The following is a 15,018-nucleotide window of genomic DNA, read 5'->3' as shown; positions in this document are numbered from 1 at the left end:
TCGGAAGAGGAATATTGGTATCACCTGTATTGAAACCTGGAGCAGTTTCCGTTGATGCGTACTTCCCAGCAGGAAACTGGTTTGACCTCTTCAACTACTCGCGTTCAGTGAGTGTAAAATCTGGAGAGTATGTCACCCTTGATGCGCCTGCGGATCATATAAATGTGCATGTTAGGGAAGGCAATATCTTGGCTCTGCAAGGTGAAGCACTGACAACACAAGCAGCTCGAAAAACAGCATTCAACCTCTTGGTCATAAGCAGCGGCAGCACAAACAGCACAGGCGAAGTGTTCCTGGATGATGGGGAGGAAGTCGAGATGGGAGGACCGGGAGGGAAGTGGAGTCTGGTACGATTTTCTAGCACGGTAGAAAGGGATAGCGTCTTGGTTGGATCAAATGTTTTGAATGGAAAATTTGCTCTGGCTCAGAAGTGGATCGTCAATCGAATCACAATTATAGGGCTGAAAAACGCTAAGAGAGTGAAGGAGTACAAGCTTTATACAAACTCGGGAAGAAACTTGATAAAAAGTTCTGGTGTTAGAATAAGCTTTCATAGTTCTGGACAATTTTGCACCGTGGAGCTTTCTGGGTTGCCACTGCTTATTGGTGAGGAGTTCAAGTTGGTGCTGACTCTTGGTTAGCAAATAAGCATATTTTTGCCTTAACTAAAAAGGCAATTAGAAATTGGAAGACCAAAATAAACAAGTCCTGTTAAATAAATTCTGGTCAGTGCCCTTTCTCCTTTGACAACTGTTACCTTTTATTTTCCCACTGGATTGCATTAAACTTTCCTGCCCAACTAATAGAGATGGGCATTAGACAAAGCTACAATTTGGAGTACAAGGATGTTTATTTCTTGTATTCGTCCATGATTCTGAATTATAATTCATGATTTTTTACAGTGTTTTTTTCTCACAAAAAACACACGTAAAACGAGAATAGTTTTAAATCATGATTCTGAATACATTAACTAAGCGTCCACTTAAAAATTATGTTTCAGATGCGAGATTCAAAGCCCATCATAGATCAAAAGCCAAGGAGGCAAAGTCTGTGTCCAAAAAGAGCGCCTTGATTTTTAAAATAGCTACTTTTTTTTTTTTTTTGCTAATCATATCTACTTATTGTTTTAATCACAATAATTACATGTAAAGATCATTTTAACATTATATAATGAAGCAAATAAAATCAGTAATGAATGTTTAAAATAGAAACATAATGAAAAGAAAGAATAATACCCAAAACACCCTCCAAATATCACTTTTGCTCATCTTATTATGTAAATACCTAAAGCACTCTCCGTGTTTATAAAAATAGACTCAAATACTTCCTGAAGCAGTTAAAATTTTGAGAATGCCATGATTAACCTTCCCTATTAAATGTTTTTTAAGATATGATTTGACCAAAAAGTTAAATAAAAAAAATTTAAAAATGCTCAAATAAATATTCCAATCAAAGAATTACTTCAATTATTTTAATTTTTCATTTTTTTAGATTGAATTAGTTTAACATTTTGGTTTAATATTATTTTAAATTGTATGTACTAAAGATTCGAAAGGGTAATCTTGATATTTTTAGAAATTTAATTGCTTTGGGGGTGTTTTGGGTCTGTTTTTATAAACTCATGGAGTGTTTTGGGTATTTCCATAATAAAAGAGGTGAAAATGGTATTTTGACAAAACACATGGTGGTGTTTTGAGTATTTACTCATAAAAAAATCACAATACAAAACGCTCAGATTTTATTATTTCCTTTTTAAAAAAAATGAAGATTAAATGGTTTATTATTTGATTTAATAACAACTTTATTTTTTCATATTTCAAAAAATGGAAAACTTTCTTTAAAAAGCACACTAATAAACCTACGTAAACTGATCATCTAATCTTCTGATCCTTAGTGCAATTATTATTTTAATAAGGTGTGAATGCATATTTTGACCAGTATGGGGTTTCCATAAATTTAACCTGTGTATATATGATTGATTTCACATAAGGCATTTTGCGTTGGGTTGCTAATAATTTTTCTTATTAATGTTTGTTGTTGAGTGTTTTAAGTGCAAAATTTTTTAAGAACAGTGTTAACAATGCTCGGATTGGATTTAAAGAAACACTATTTTACTGTAAATTATACAAATAGTACCAAACGGACCAATATGACAATGTTTAATGAATAATAATCTAGTCAATATGAATATTATTTTATTCAATTTTTTACTACAAACACATAGAAAGAAGAATCGTCTCAATCGGGGTTATCAAAATTATGATATTTTAAAAAGATATAAACATCATTCTACATCACATTATACATACAGTACTATACCTACCGAATATGACAATACTCAATGAAAATAACATGGTAAAGTCATTTCACCGATTTAAGTTTAGAATTTGAGTTTTGCTACAGTAAAAAGCTCTCAGAAACAGTCACATCTAATTTTTTTGCTACAGTAAAAAGCTCTCACATAAAGTCACATCTCAACTTAAATTAAAAACTCGAATCAGCGAACTAAACGGCCATAAGAAAACATTTTCACTTTTGAAATCCCAAAACCATCCACACCACCTCCTGCTACTTCGACCGAAACAAACACTTACTGACATATGTAAACACACCTTACAGTGCCGTTTGGTGAACAAAAAATTGAAATTTTTGGATTAAATAAGTAGCCAAATCCCTATTAAAATGAATTCCATGACATATCCTACCTAATGTATTTACAATAAAACCAGCTCAACAGTTGTACTCCAACCGGTGATAACCGGTTCAAAGGTCCTGCTAGCCATCTTTCTCTGACGTCAAGTTATGACACCACATACAATTTGCATACAACTTGCAAGCTCCCAACAAATAGGAATAAACCGTGTCCGGCCGAATGGAAACGGCAGCCAAACGTTATCCAATGCCTATATATATAGGACGGAATAATTTTTTTGTTATTATAACATAGGGTAGACCATTGAATTTCATTTTTCGTGAAAATATGGTTAAATCTATACATTGTCATGTACGTTGCATAATGCATATATATAACAACCATGTGGTTCCTCACACAGATCAAGTAGTGCATAAGAAAGTCTCTTGCTTGTACAAGTAAAGTTTTTCTGCAGCATATCATCCCATGTTCATCTGCACTAGCAATCTTCTCAGCTATTTTTCATATGGCATGTTCATGAGTTTCTATTTATAGACTCAAATTTGAAAATTCACAAGCATGCACCACACAAGTATCTTGACAAACTTAACATAATAAGCTCATAAGTCAACTTTGGATATCCAACTTCCACCAATCTCCACCTCCCAAGGGAAAAAAAAAATCGAAGATTTAATCATATCAAAGTCCGAAGATTTTGTGCAGCTAGACAGAAGTACAACTTATTTGTTCTGTTTTTCAGCATCCACTAATATATCTTTGTCTCCATGCTCAATACACTTGAGACACAACCCTGACTACCCTTTCGAAGTCCCACCAAATTGTTCCAAAAGGCGTTCGATAGTCTTTCTCGATATAACCTTGTCGATTTCAAATGCTCTCATCTCCTCTCTAAGGCCTGCACAAGCATCATGTGTAAGTGAATTTCCGATGCAGCCCCAAGCAAACATGCCAAGATTTACCGTGAAAATTTTAGACAGCAAGAGTTCGAGCAATTCAACAGCAAACAGCAAAATTTTGAAGGTAATCCGATGGAATGGATCCAAGAATAAGTCCTGGCTTAAACAATGCTTCCACAATTTATCTTAGATGTCGGAAATCTTATGTTGTATGATTCCGGAGAGAGTTTTTTACCTGGCCGATGGAGAACTTTGAGAGTAAGATGAGTTGCATTTGAATTAAAGAAAGAGAGCAGATTCTTCATGAGTTCCGCAGACTCGGCAGAGACTAGGATTTCTCTCTAAATTACACCAAATATATGCAAGCGACATCAGTCTTTATCCGCAATGAACAGAGTAACAAAGTGTTTACATTTATCATGCGTGGTTGCCTACTCTTAATATGCATAAAAATAAAAAGTAAAAAGCTTTTACTGAATTGGTGTAATTAGATGGCTATCACATGAAAATGGCCACATGAAAAATGAAGTAAAAAGGGTAATGAACAGAAAGAGGGAGCAGAATATTAATTAGCATTTGAATTCCCAACCTTGAAGTTGTTTTTCGAATCGTAATACCCAGAAACAACCATGAGTAGCCGCAGTTTCTCCAACTCTGAAATTTTATTCCATGGGAAGAAAAGCATCAGAGGGGTAATCAAACATATTCATGAAAAATAAAGTAAAAAAGCTCATATATATTATATATAAATGTTGCTGCAGAATATGGTCTATCTATCAGCACCTAATTTAAGCATGAAAGAAATTCATGAGTGACAAAGAAAAGATGGTACAGGCAAAACATAAGAGTTGAATTGATGGTACAGGCAAAATGAAGCATCTCTTGCAGTATAGAAAGTTATATGATAGAACCCGGTTCAAGCAAACACAAAGAACAGCAATAGCAAGAAACAATATGATAAAAGCAATTTTATCTGATCTGTAAAGAAGAGCAAAGCAAACAGATTCAACAGTGTGAATTTTGTAGTCCTTGACAATGCAACCCTTAATCTAATAGAGAACATAACTATGAAAACCAAGCTATTCTCTTTATTACTTACGCTGAAAATACGTAATTTCTTGAGTTGCGGTGTCCACGCGACTAAGAAGTTGTGAAACAGAAATTCCGATAGAACTCATCCCAATGTGTGATACCGTCAATCTTGAACCAGCGCCGTCTGGCTTACCTGCTTCGACAATTTTATGTTTGTGGAATTAATGCCATTACATACAGAGTAATAAGAAATATACATGTCTCTCAATATATAAGTTATCATAAGAGGTCATGAGATAAGCATGGTCTAGAATTAAGCAATCTAACAGGTTACCAATTAATCCCAAAAGTTTAAGATATTAGTTTACCAATCAATCTCAGAAACTTAAGCAGTTAGGAGTTGTGCTGATAATAGTTTTATATTTTCACACAATCCACAAGTAAAATTAAACGAGGAAAAAGTAATCTGTTAGATGGGTCATTAATATTTCTCTTCTGACGCTTAAACAGTTTGGACTAAGACACCATGATCTTATCTGATATAATTCCATATCAAGTAATAATGATTCAGTGGGTGTTCAAGTCCACACCTACTCTTGTCCATCTTTTGAAATCTTTGCGCAAGATGTCAATCACTTTGAGGTCTGATATATCATGCTTTTTGTATCTCACTGCAAATCACAAATTACACATCAAAGGTGAGTCGTATAAGTATATAAAGTATTCATATAAATGAATCAATATAAAAGATAAAAGTATTGCATACATATCTGATAAAGACCAGTGCATCCAAGACGACCTGCACCATGGATTAAAAGGGTAGCCATGTACTTGTCTTTGGAGGAACAATGAGCATTTGTTAGGTTTCCAGAATCTAAGAGGATTCCAGCCAACTACAAGGGAAAAAAGAAATGGAGGGAAATGGGTCCGTTTAGTTGGCTGATTCGAGTTGAAATGTGACTTTATGTGAGAGCTTTTTACTGTAATAAAAAAGTTAGATGTGACTGTTTGTGAGAGCTTTTTACTGTAGCAAAACTTGAATTCTAAACTCAAATCGGTGAAATGAACGGGACATTTAGCTGACAATGCTTGAATTTTACCATATATATATATTTATATATATAAAATGATAAATTCCGTTTCACCAAGTAGACCTTGAATTTTGTCAATAAACAAATCAAGAACTAAAAAAAAACTACATATTCAAGAAGGAAAAAGAAAGAAAGAAAGAAAGTTACCAAGAGCCTACTGAATCCTTTCCCAACCAAAATTTCAGGTGAAGTCAGTGCAAACTTCTCAGCAACAAATGTGCAGCATGAGCAGTCCTGTTTCATTGATTAATTAAGATCCTCATTGTATTCTCATTTATGGCAAGGGTGGCATTAATTTCACGCTTGTCATTAAAACTTTGATTGACAGATTCAAGGAAGAAACCACAGGGAGCTAAATTCACTCTCTTATGAAATAATATCCTATGAAGCTCTGATCAGAATACTCCAATTCCAAAAGAAAAAAGTGAATAAAGAAATAAGAAAAAAAAATATATATTTCTGTATCTTACTTCAGTTTCAGTAAAAATTTCGACCCAAGGATACTCAGATTCACCCTGTAAACAAAGGAGACATCATTTAATAATAGGATCTAATTCTAAGAAGTTTGAAACTAAGGCTATATATACAACTAATAGAGCACCTTTCTGCAAGTCAAAATTTCGACTACTGCGTCCTTTAATGCCTGTTTTATGAACAAAAGACACAGAAATATATCACCATTTTCCATGGTTATAAGAGTGGTTTAAAGTAGAATCAAAATTTCAAATAAAATGATACCTCCTGTTTAGCAGGCAGCTTGTGGCCATTCAACAGAACTAGCTTAAGACTCCCAAATAGATCATAATAGGAAAGGTCAACCTGCTCACAATTTCATAATTAAAAATCAATATTAAAGGCCCGTTTGTTTTGTTGATTCGAGTTGACATGTGATTTTGTGTGAGAACTTTTTACTGTAGCAAAAAAGTTATATGTGACTGTTTCTGAGAGCTTTTTACTGTAATAAAACTCGAATTCTAAACTCGAATTGGTGAAATAAACGGGAGTTTTTTGATTGAGAAAAGCGTGGGGAGGGATGACCAACTGTAGCTACCCCTTGGGCGTGACCAAAGGGGCCCCACTGGTGGAGAAATGTCTTTATTCAGCCATAGCTACTTGCATTGGAAGATAGCCTCAAGCGCTTTCTATGAGACTCGAACCTGAGACCTCTCTTCTATCAAACCACTTTGGAGTAAGCCCAATGCCACTAGGCTACCACCTTCGTGGTAAACTAGTATATAAGTTAACCACATCTAGATGTATGCTTGTATATCATATACTTTAATAACTGTCAAATGAAGTTCTCTCAAAGCCTTATCTCTTGCAATTAAGAACCCAACTGAAAATTCAAGAATTCAATGTAGTAAAAATTGAACACACCTCATCTACAAAAATCAAGGAGGACTGATCAATTTGGCATGAATCAAGCAACCATTGAAGTTCAGCATGGGCGTTTAGGTCTGCCCTTTTCATGTTGATGACAGGCACAGTGCAGAATTGGTCTGTTTTCTGTGTTTCATTCAGGTAGAACGCGTACATGATGGTTGACGCAATGGAACCAACATCTGTAAATTGAAAGAGTGAACAATAACGAAACTCCAACATAGGTATGCAAAAGGTCAGAAATTTTTTATTTTTTTAATGTTTTTTATAACTGATTTGTACTTCTAAATTTGTTATTCTGCTTAGTTAATATCATCAATTTGAAATCAAATGTTGTAATATTGCAATGTGGCTAATTAGAAATCTCATCAATAAAGAAAAACATGAATAGCTACACATAGTTCAAAATTTTCTAATAGAATTTTTTTTTTTTTTGATAAATTTTGTTTAATGATGATTATCAGTTGATAAACTGCACAATAACTGGTTTTTGGAACTAGTCACAGATATAGTATTGCAGCTAAACGAAATGGATAGATTACCAGATACATCTTGTCCAATCACAGCATGCAAAAATCTTCCAGGGCCACCAGCATTGACTTCATCCCTTCTTGCTTTCAAATACAGATTAAGTCTCTTAGTGCTTTCACACAATTCAACAACCTCCATTTGCGGTGAGATTCCGCTGTAAAATGAGGCTGCAGATTGAGGAAGTGGAATACTTGCTAGGTCTACTTTCCTTTTATTCACTACATATGTTTTGTCAATTGTTGATGTTGACCAATCGTCAAGCAAAGTTTTGTAACCTAATTCATTTGTGGAATCAAATGAAGCCGTTTTATCAACTTTTAGTGACCTCTCAGAAGAACTCTCCTTAAAAGGGTCAAAAACGAAATCTGTCTCCGAATCTAATTCCGATTGTGACTCCTCCATCAACTCATTCTCAGATGTATATGAAACATGTTTTTCATGTCCTGTGTCAAAGGTAAAGGCCTGGTGATGATCATCATGTTTTATAAGGAGATCCTTGTAAATGGGGTCCTCGCGTCTGCGAACATATGATTCCTGTGAAACAAAGGAAACAAGCTTATTATACTGGAATAGAAGAATTGGTGATTAGTGAGAACAGGGAAAGAAGCAAACCATTCTTAACCGCCAAAATGATATATCTAAACAAGAACAAAAAGCAAACTAGTCAGCCATATTCAGAGCTAAAAGACTAGTATATGTAGCAATAGAAAGAATCAAAGAAATGCTTCCCTTAATTTTGAATTCTTGAATGAACATATAATAACTTGTGCTCTAAAACATCTTTCATGTGATGAAACCTTCAGATGTAATGCTTAATCTTTTAGATGACTATCGTGTGGTGATTCTAACACACAGCTATGAGTTGAGAAAGATTTAGAACTTTGCTATTTTGGACCCGTGTTAGGCAATCTGGTTAGAACACAATGCGAGGATTTTCGGATGACTTTTTGTTTGTTTGAAAAGTTAAATTTGGAAGCAAGTTAAAAGCATGTTAAACTCTGGTTAAAATGGTTCTATTATATAGTGTTTTCTCTCATAAAAATTTAAATTTTCATTAAAACTATTTGACTTGAATCGATGAACTAAACATGCCCTAAATTTTTTGAATTGCTATTCGGCTGTCAAAAAGCTTTTTGTAATTTCAATGTAATTAGCCAACAATGCATAAAACTGTAAGAGAGATTGAAATAGGAAAGCCAAAAGTTCCACATAGAAAATAGAGAAGCAAGCCAAGTGGTTTATAAGAAAACAATATGTCATATTACAAGTGGTTTTAATAATTATGTCTCTTTATGAAGAGACACTTTTTAATAAAAAGTTGTAACAATTGCACTTATTCATAAACAAACACGATTTTAACCATAGATAAATGTTTCAATTTGAGGTCTAAACACGTACACTCTCTAGGATAAATTCTCTATTTTTTAGCATACTTTCGTAGGGGAGGAAAAAACACTTCTTACGCCTCAAAACTATTTCTATTTCCGTCCTTTTTTTTTTTTTTTTTTTTTTTTTGGCTTTCAGACAGTTTTCCACGTGGCCTATTGTATAAACATGAACAGCGATGTGGAAATTAATCTCGATATGAATTCACATGCATGGGCATTCCAAGTAGAAGCGATTTCATGGGCCAAATCCAAATGAAAAGGAAAGAGGCTTAGACAAAATATTAACTAAAGACTTGTTTTTTTTTTCTTTGATTATTTAACTAAAGACCTGTTATACGTTACTTCTTGTATATCTTGATTCATTTACTTGGAAATCTTAGCGGAAACATCACACATCATAGAACATATCCGAACTGTAAAATGGTTAGTTTCCTCGTTCTGAAGAGGCCTAAACCTTCAACCAAACTTACATAAAACTTCACAAATATTAGGATTTTTAATCCTAATTAATTGTAGTCGGCATTTATTAGCAAAATTAACTCTTGCATGCATGATTTCATGTTGATATTTTATGATTAAATTTATGATATTTTTGGAGTTATTTCATTGAGATTTCTAGTATTATGTCGACGGAAAAAAAAAAAACGTTTCCCTTTAGAAAAAAAATTCGGTCATTTATCTAAAAATAAAAAAGTTGAGTTATTTATTAAAATTTTCTATTTTTTTATGATTATTTATTTTTCTATACAAAATATTTATTCGTACTAACAATCTAATAATACTAATAATTGGTGTTTCTAGCATTGCCCGTGGTAAGCATACACCGTATGTGAGATATTACCAACATGAACAACAAAGCTCTCTCATGATCACCCTAAGGTTATTATCATTATTATTTCTTCTCCTCAACCTTAATCTAATCACGTAAATAACTGTACGAACGCATCTAAATCGTTATATCAGCAAATGATAACAATAACAATAAAAAGTAAATATAATTTTCTTTTTTCTACAATCATTACAGATTCATAAGTACGTCTCTATAGCCCTTCTCTATTACTATTAGCTTCTAGTGGAAAGCAATAATCTAACACGTCGACACTTCAAATGTTTACAAGTAGTAGCACAATATGAGAAATGTTAGGGATATTTTTCTAATTTTTTATTTAAATAATAATATATCATAATAGTAGAGTTCACATGTTAAATAGTGAATAGACATAATGACTCGTAAGCGTAGCTAGTATATAGGCTTGGGGGACGCGAAATTTATATAGCTCCCAAAAAGATTAGAACCTTGATTCCATTTTTTATAAGACAAAAAATAACATCATTTTAAATCAAAATTCAACTAAAAAGTGAAATAGCAATGGTGCACTCGTATGGTTCTTTCAAATAACATCTCTACAGTCAATTCCGAGAGTAAGATATTAGCCCCTCTATCAACAATTTCTAACTTCGTCAGTGGAGTGATTGTAAGAGTGTTTCTAACATTTTTGATATATATGTATATCTATACACAAACATACGAAGTTATCAAGAATTTTACAGCCACAATGCAAAAGAAAACACTTGGCGTGACAAATTAATAGTGCAAAAATGTCCGCTATTTACCTGGTGATTCTGCGTAGCAAAAGCTCTTGGAGAACCCATGAGAGCAGAGAAAGGAAAATATTGCAAGAATTAACAGAGAAGAGACCACGGAAGAGTCCGAGATTTATGAGGAGGTGATCATGGGACGGCATAGATGATGAATAAAACAAACAGGGAAAACCAAAGCCAACGTAAATTAAAAAAAAAAAAAAACCCTTTCTACGGAGAAAATGCAACCACAGCTAGCTTTGTGGGTTCCGCCGTCAAAAAAAGACCCTTTCAACTACATGCCAACGATCGAAAAGTTTTCTTGTTTCTCATTGTGCTTGGGCTAAGAAAGTTGACTGTTTTCTACCGGAGTTGGCATTATATATATATATATATATATATATATATAGGATAAAGGATTTAAAAATTAATCTCACAAATGCTCATTGAAATTTAGCCTCAATTTCACTTTAATTTTTAACTTTTCAAACGTCACATAGTTAGTTTTTGAGATTTTATTTTATTTCAGTTTCGATCGTTTTATTGGTTTAGTCTCCGAGATTTTATTTTATTTTAGTTTCGGTCTTTTTATATAATTTGTATAAATTATGGATTAAAATTAAAAACATATAAGTTCAACAACAACAATGACGTTTTATTTTATTTCAGTTTCGATTCTTGTATAAAATCTATAGAATTATGGACCAACAACAAAGCTATATGCTAAACCAAAATAAGTTCGTCACAGCAGTTTGCATGCTGCCGTGCATAACTTTTTTTCCTTCTTTTTTCATGCTTTCCACCGTTTTTTTTCCCTTTCCTCTTTTTCCTCTATTCTTTCTTTTCCCCCCCTACCCTTGTTACATTGCATTCTTATCTTTTTTTTACCCCTACTATATCTTTTTTTATTTTTTTTTCATTATTATCTTTTTTATCCTGTTATACATTTTTTTTTTAAATTTCTCCAAATGAAATTCTACAAATATATATATATATTTCATTTTTACCTACAGAATCTCTTGCGCGGTTTCAATTAGTAATAATAATAAATGATTAAACCTTACCTTGATGTTTAAACTATCTAAAAATTGACCCCGATCAAGGTAAGTCAATTGAGGCTAGCCCCATTATTGTTTCATGGATATGTGAGATGTTTTTAATGTATTGAGTCCTTGGTTCAAGTCTCAATATGAGTGCCATAACAAATTATTTTTTAATAAGTTAATCCTACTTTTAAAGTTGCTCAAACATCCGTTTTACCCCTACTTATATGGTATGGACAACACGTCACCTCTATCCTGTCCAAATTTTGACAAAAAATAATATAAATAAAACGATTAAATTAATCATAAAAAGATCCATTTTTGAAGTTCTCTGATTGGCGCCCCCTCCGGTTTCCTACCTTCGTCGACGTCATCTACAAATCTTAATATTTTTTTTTCTTAGATTAGTGATTTTGGTGGGATTAGACCATATTTGTGCGACTTAATCAGATCTCTATTTTTTAGGATTTGCTCATCCTACGCATACTACTGATATTTTTTCTATTTGGTTTTTGTAACGCCCTAACGCTAAATCGGTCTAAGGCCGAATTTAGTGAGGTGGTGCTACTTAAAACATATTTTCTATACTTAAAATAATGTCATTTTTAAGATGCGGAAACTTGTAGTTGATTTCATCATAAGATTTTCGTAAAGGTTTTGAACAAAATGAGTCAGTGTGCAAAATGATTACAACCACAAATTTTAGACATTAAACAGTTATTCAAAACCAACATAGTAACGAAAAAAAAAAAAATATTTTGGGCCCATCTATTATTTGGAAGTACATATAAGCAAGATGTCAAATGTAGGACTTGGAGTACTCAGCTAACCTTGGAAATCATTTTTTTACTCTTCGGTAACAACAACATCATCTGTATCACAAGGTAAAACTAATGAGTAAAAACTCAGTAAATAGATTTCAAATAAAGTAAGTATCTAAAATCTCCGTGGCTGAAATATTGTTCATAAACTTTCATATTTATTCTTAGTTTAGGTATGATATAGAACTTCGGTTTCAAGTAAGCCTTTCTATACATGACCTTCTCTAATTTTGACCAATTCTCTTCTCTTAAACACTCAGCGGGGTTTTTAGAATCTCTTTCTTTTGTGATCAACAAGAGACTTCCCATTATCATTTTTCTCTAGTTGTCTCAAAGAGACAGTTACTCTAATTTGGGCCACTGGTCCCTCGCACCCCTGCTTACCCAACCTCTCATCCATATACCATACCATAAAATCTCTTAAAACATAAAAACATAATAAGCAAATATCATAATCTCTTTCAACATAATTAATCATGAATACTCTTTGAACATAATCATATAAAACTTTCATAAGAGAATAAACTTGCATAATCACAATTCTGAACAAGTTATTTCGTCAAATAGGTATTGTGATGCAGTTTTGAAAATACTTTAATTCTACTTACCTGAATTTTGATCACCACTTTGTAAGCACAAACTAGCTGGTTGTGGGGAGCCTTCAATGTGCTAATTAACCTTTAAAAACCATAACTTTCAAAAATCACATTCCTATAATCATTTAACAAAACACATAATTGCGCATTGTTATGAAAATATTCATAACAAATTCATCAAAACTCAAAATATTATGAGACCAGTGGCAAATAAAAGTAGACTCAAAACCTTCTTTTTAGAGCTACTACATGATAGGTTTCAGATTTTTCAATCTAACCAAAAATAGCCCGAAATCCGGATTGAAGTATAATCTCGTCAGGAAAATGACAGCTTTTTAGCTAAACTTATAAAATTCATAACTAAATGTAGAAAAATCCGTTTAGAGTGATTCAAAAACTCACGTAAGACTTGAGATGTATAATTTGATAAAAAAATATAAGATATGTCAAAATCATAAATATATAGCACGAAAATAGAATCTACATAAATTGTATAGAGGACTTATATTTGAACATTTCATCAAATACTTACCATGCAAATCTTATTAATCTTCAAAGACTCACTCTTAAATACATGAATCATCATCCTAATAAGAGTTTATCTTCAAATAATCATCAATAATATCAAGCTAAAATCATTAATTTTACCCAGAAACTAATATTTGAACCAAAACCTCAAGAAACTCATTTTTAAGGGTCTACAACAAACATGCATGATAAGCCACATCAAAAATCTGAATCTCAAGTAGGATTTCAACATCTTAATCTCTGAAATCTTAGTTTCTAACATAAGAAAGAAGTTACCTTAAAGAAAAACTTGTTCCCAAGTGAATAGAAGCTCTAAACCTTGATGGTTATTTTTGGTTTTAGGTTGAAAGACGAGTTGAAATGGGCTGGTTGAGTTTTTAGCTCATTCTCTCTTGAAAACCTAGGGTTGTGTAACACGCTGAAGAATTAATTGAGATTAATTAAGATAATTGAGATTATTAGTGTGCCTAATCTGGATTATTAATTGAGTATAAATTAATAAATGTTTATGACACGAGTGAGTTTAAATAGTTTCAAGGTATTTAAATTATTCTCAGTAATTTATTTTAACCCAGAAGTGTGTATGGGCGCATTTCTGGACTGCTCTTTTAAAATATTGTACACATGTCCTTTTCTTTTCTTTTCATTTTCTTTTCTTTTCTCCCTTTCTTTTTCCTTCCCGTGCATCTGTCCCTCTCACTCTCTCTCTCACTCTCCCGTGCATCTCTCTCTCTCTCTCTCTCTCATTTTTGTCCCAAATCAAACGGATCTTGAACCAATGAAAGATTTAAAGAAGTTTTCAATGTCAAGAGAAGGATTCGAGGTAAGATTACTGAAAGAACCTCTCTTGAATCTCAACTTTTTGAATTTCAAAACTTATTTTTGGTTCAAACCGGATTTTGATGGTTTTTGAGTAAAACTAAAGTAGAAATTGAAGATCTTGGGCTCTTTGGACTTGTTTTAGGACCTAGAACCCAGATCTAGTGGTTTTCCTTTGAAATATTTCGATTTGGGACTGAATTTGCAAGTTTTTGGACTAATTTCTGTGAGCTTCTCTCGCGCAGCTGATTCCACCGGTCGACCCGTGCGGTCGACCGGATCACATGGAAACTGGTCGACCAATGCGGTCAACCGGATTACAGGCTGACCGGTCGACCGGTCCGGTCAACCGGTGTGCACATTACCGGTCGACCGGTAGTGTTGCACTACTCTGTCACCGGTCGACCGATGCACATGGGTTTGACCCTGTTTGGCCTGAAAAATGCTATTTTGACCCCTGTTTTCAGGGAGAACCCAAATTAGTTTCATTTGGGGACTTGAGATGAATGGATTAGCATCTTTAATCCTTATTTTGAGATTGAAAACCCTTGGAATGATAATTTGAAACATGAAAATGGATTAGGGCACACTAATAGGAAATCTTGGTTGGAAATTGAGATTTGGATTGCTTTAGGAATGAGAATTGATCCTAAAGTGTT

At 33.2% G+C, this 15,018-nt stretch overlaps 2 protein-coding genes across 2 annotated transcripts in view; one reads left to right on the top strand and one right to left on the bottom strand.

The window, feature by feature from the left end:
• Positions 1-861, top strand: part of LOC21408604 (alpha-glucosidase) — a 5,343-nt gene extending 4,482 nt beyond the window's left edge. Inside the window, exon 5 of the mRNA XM_024166991.1 lies at positions 1-861. This exon is cut by the window's left edge and continues 265 nt beyond it. Coding sequence (XP_024022759.1) covers positions 1-641 — 641 coding nt within the window. The 3' untranslated portion in view covers positions 642-861.
• Positions 862-3,387: 2,526 nt separating this feature from the next.
• Positions 3,388-15,018, bottom strand: part of LOC21408603 (exopolyphosphatase PRUNE1) — a 15,524-nt gene continuing 3,893 nt past the window's right edge. The window contains exons 3-15 of the mRNA XM_024167040.1: positions 13,025-13,094; positions 7,595-8,117; positions 7,050-7,234; positions 6,411-6,491; positions 6,274-6,315; positions 6,143-6,187; positions 5,820-5,906; positions 5,348-5,474; positions 5,172-5,252; positions 4,649-4,774; positions 4,139-4,203; positions 3,785-3,890; positions 3,388-3,548 (exon numbers count right to left, since the gene is read on the bottom strand). Of these exons, the coding sequence (XP_024022808.1) occupies positions 3,448-3,548; positions 3,785-3,890; positions 4,139-4,203; positions 4,649-4,774; positions 5,172-5,252; positions 5,348-5,474; positions 5,820-5,906; positions 6,143-6,187; positions 6,274-6,315; positions 6,411-6,491; positions 7,050-7,234; positions 7,595-8,117; positions 13,025-13,094 (1,639 nt within the window). The 3' untranslated portion in view covers positions 3,388-3,447. The remainder of the gene's footprint in view (positions 3,549-3,784; positions 3,891-4,138; positions 4,204-4,648; positions 4,775-5,171; positions 5,253-5,347; positions 5,475-5,819; positions 5,907-6,142; positions 6,188-6,273; positions 6,316-6,410; positions 6,492-7,049; positions 7,235-7,594; positions 8,118-13,024; positions 13,095-15,018) is intronic.

This window comes from Morus notabilis, unplaced genomic scaffold (assembly GCF_000414095.1).
Source record: "Morus notabilis unplaced genomic scaffold, ASM41409v2 Scaffold276, whole genome shotgun sequence".
NCBI lineage: Eukaryota > Viridiplantae > Streptophyta > Magnoliopsida > Rosales > Moraceae > Morus > Morus notabilis.
Note: the sequence above shows the minus strand (reverse complement) of the source record. Positions and strands in the feature narration are given on the sequence as shown.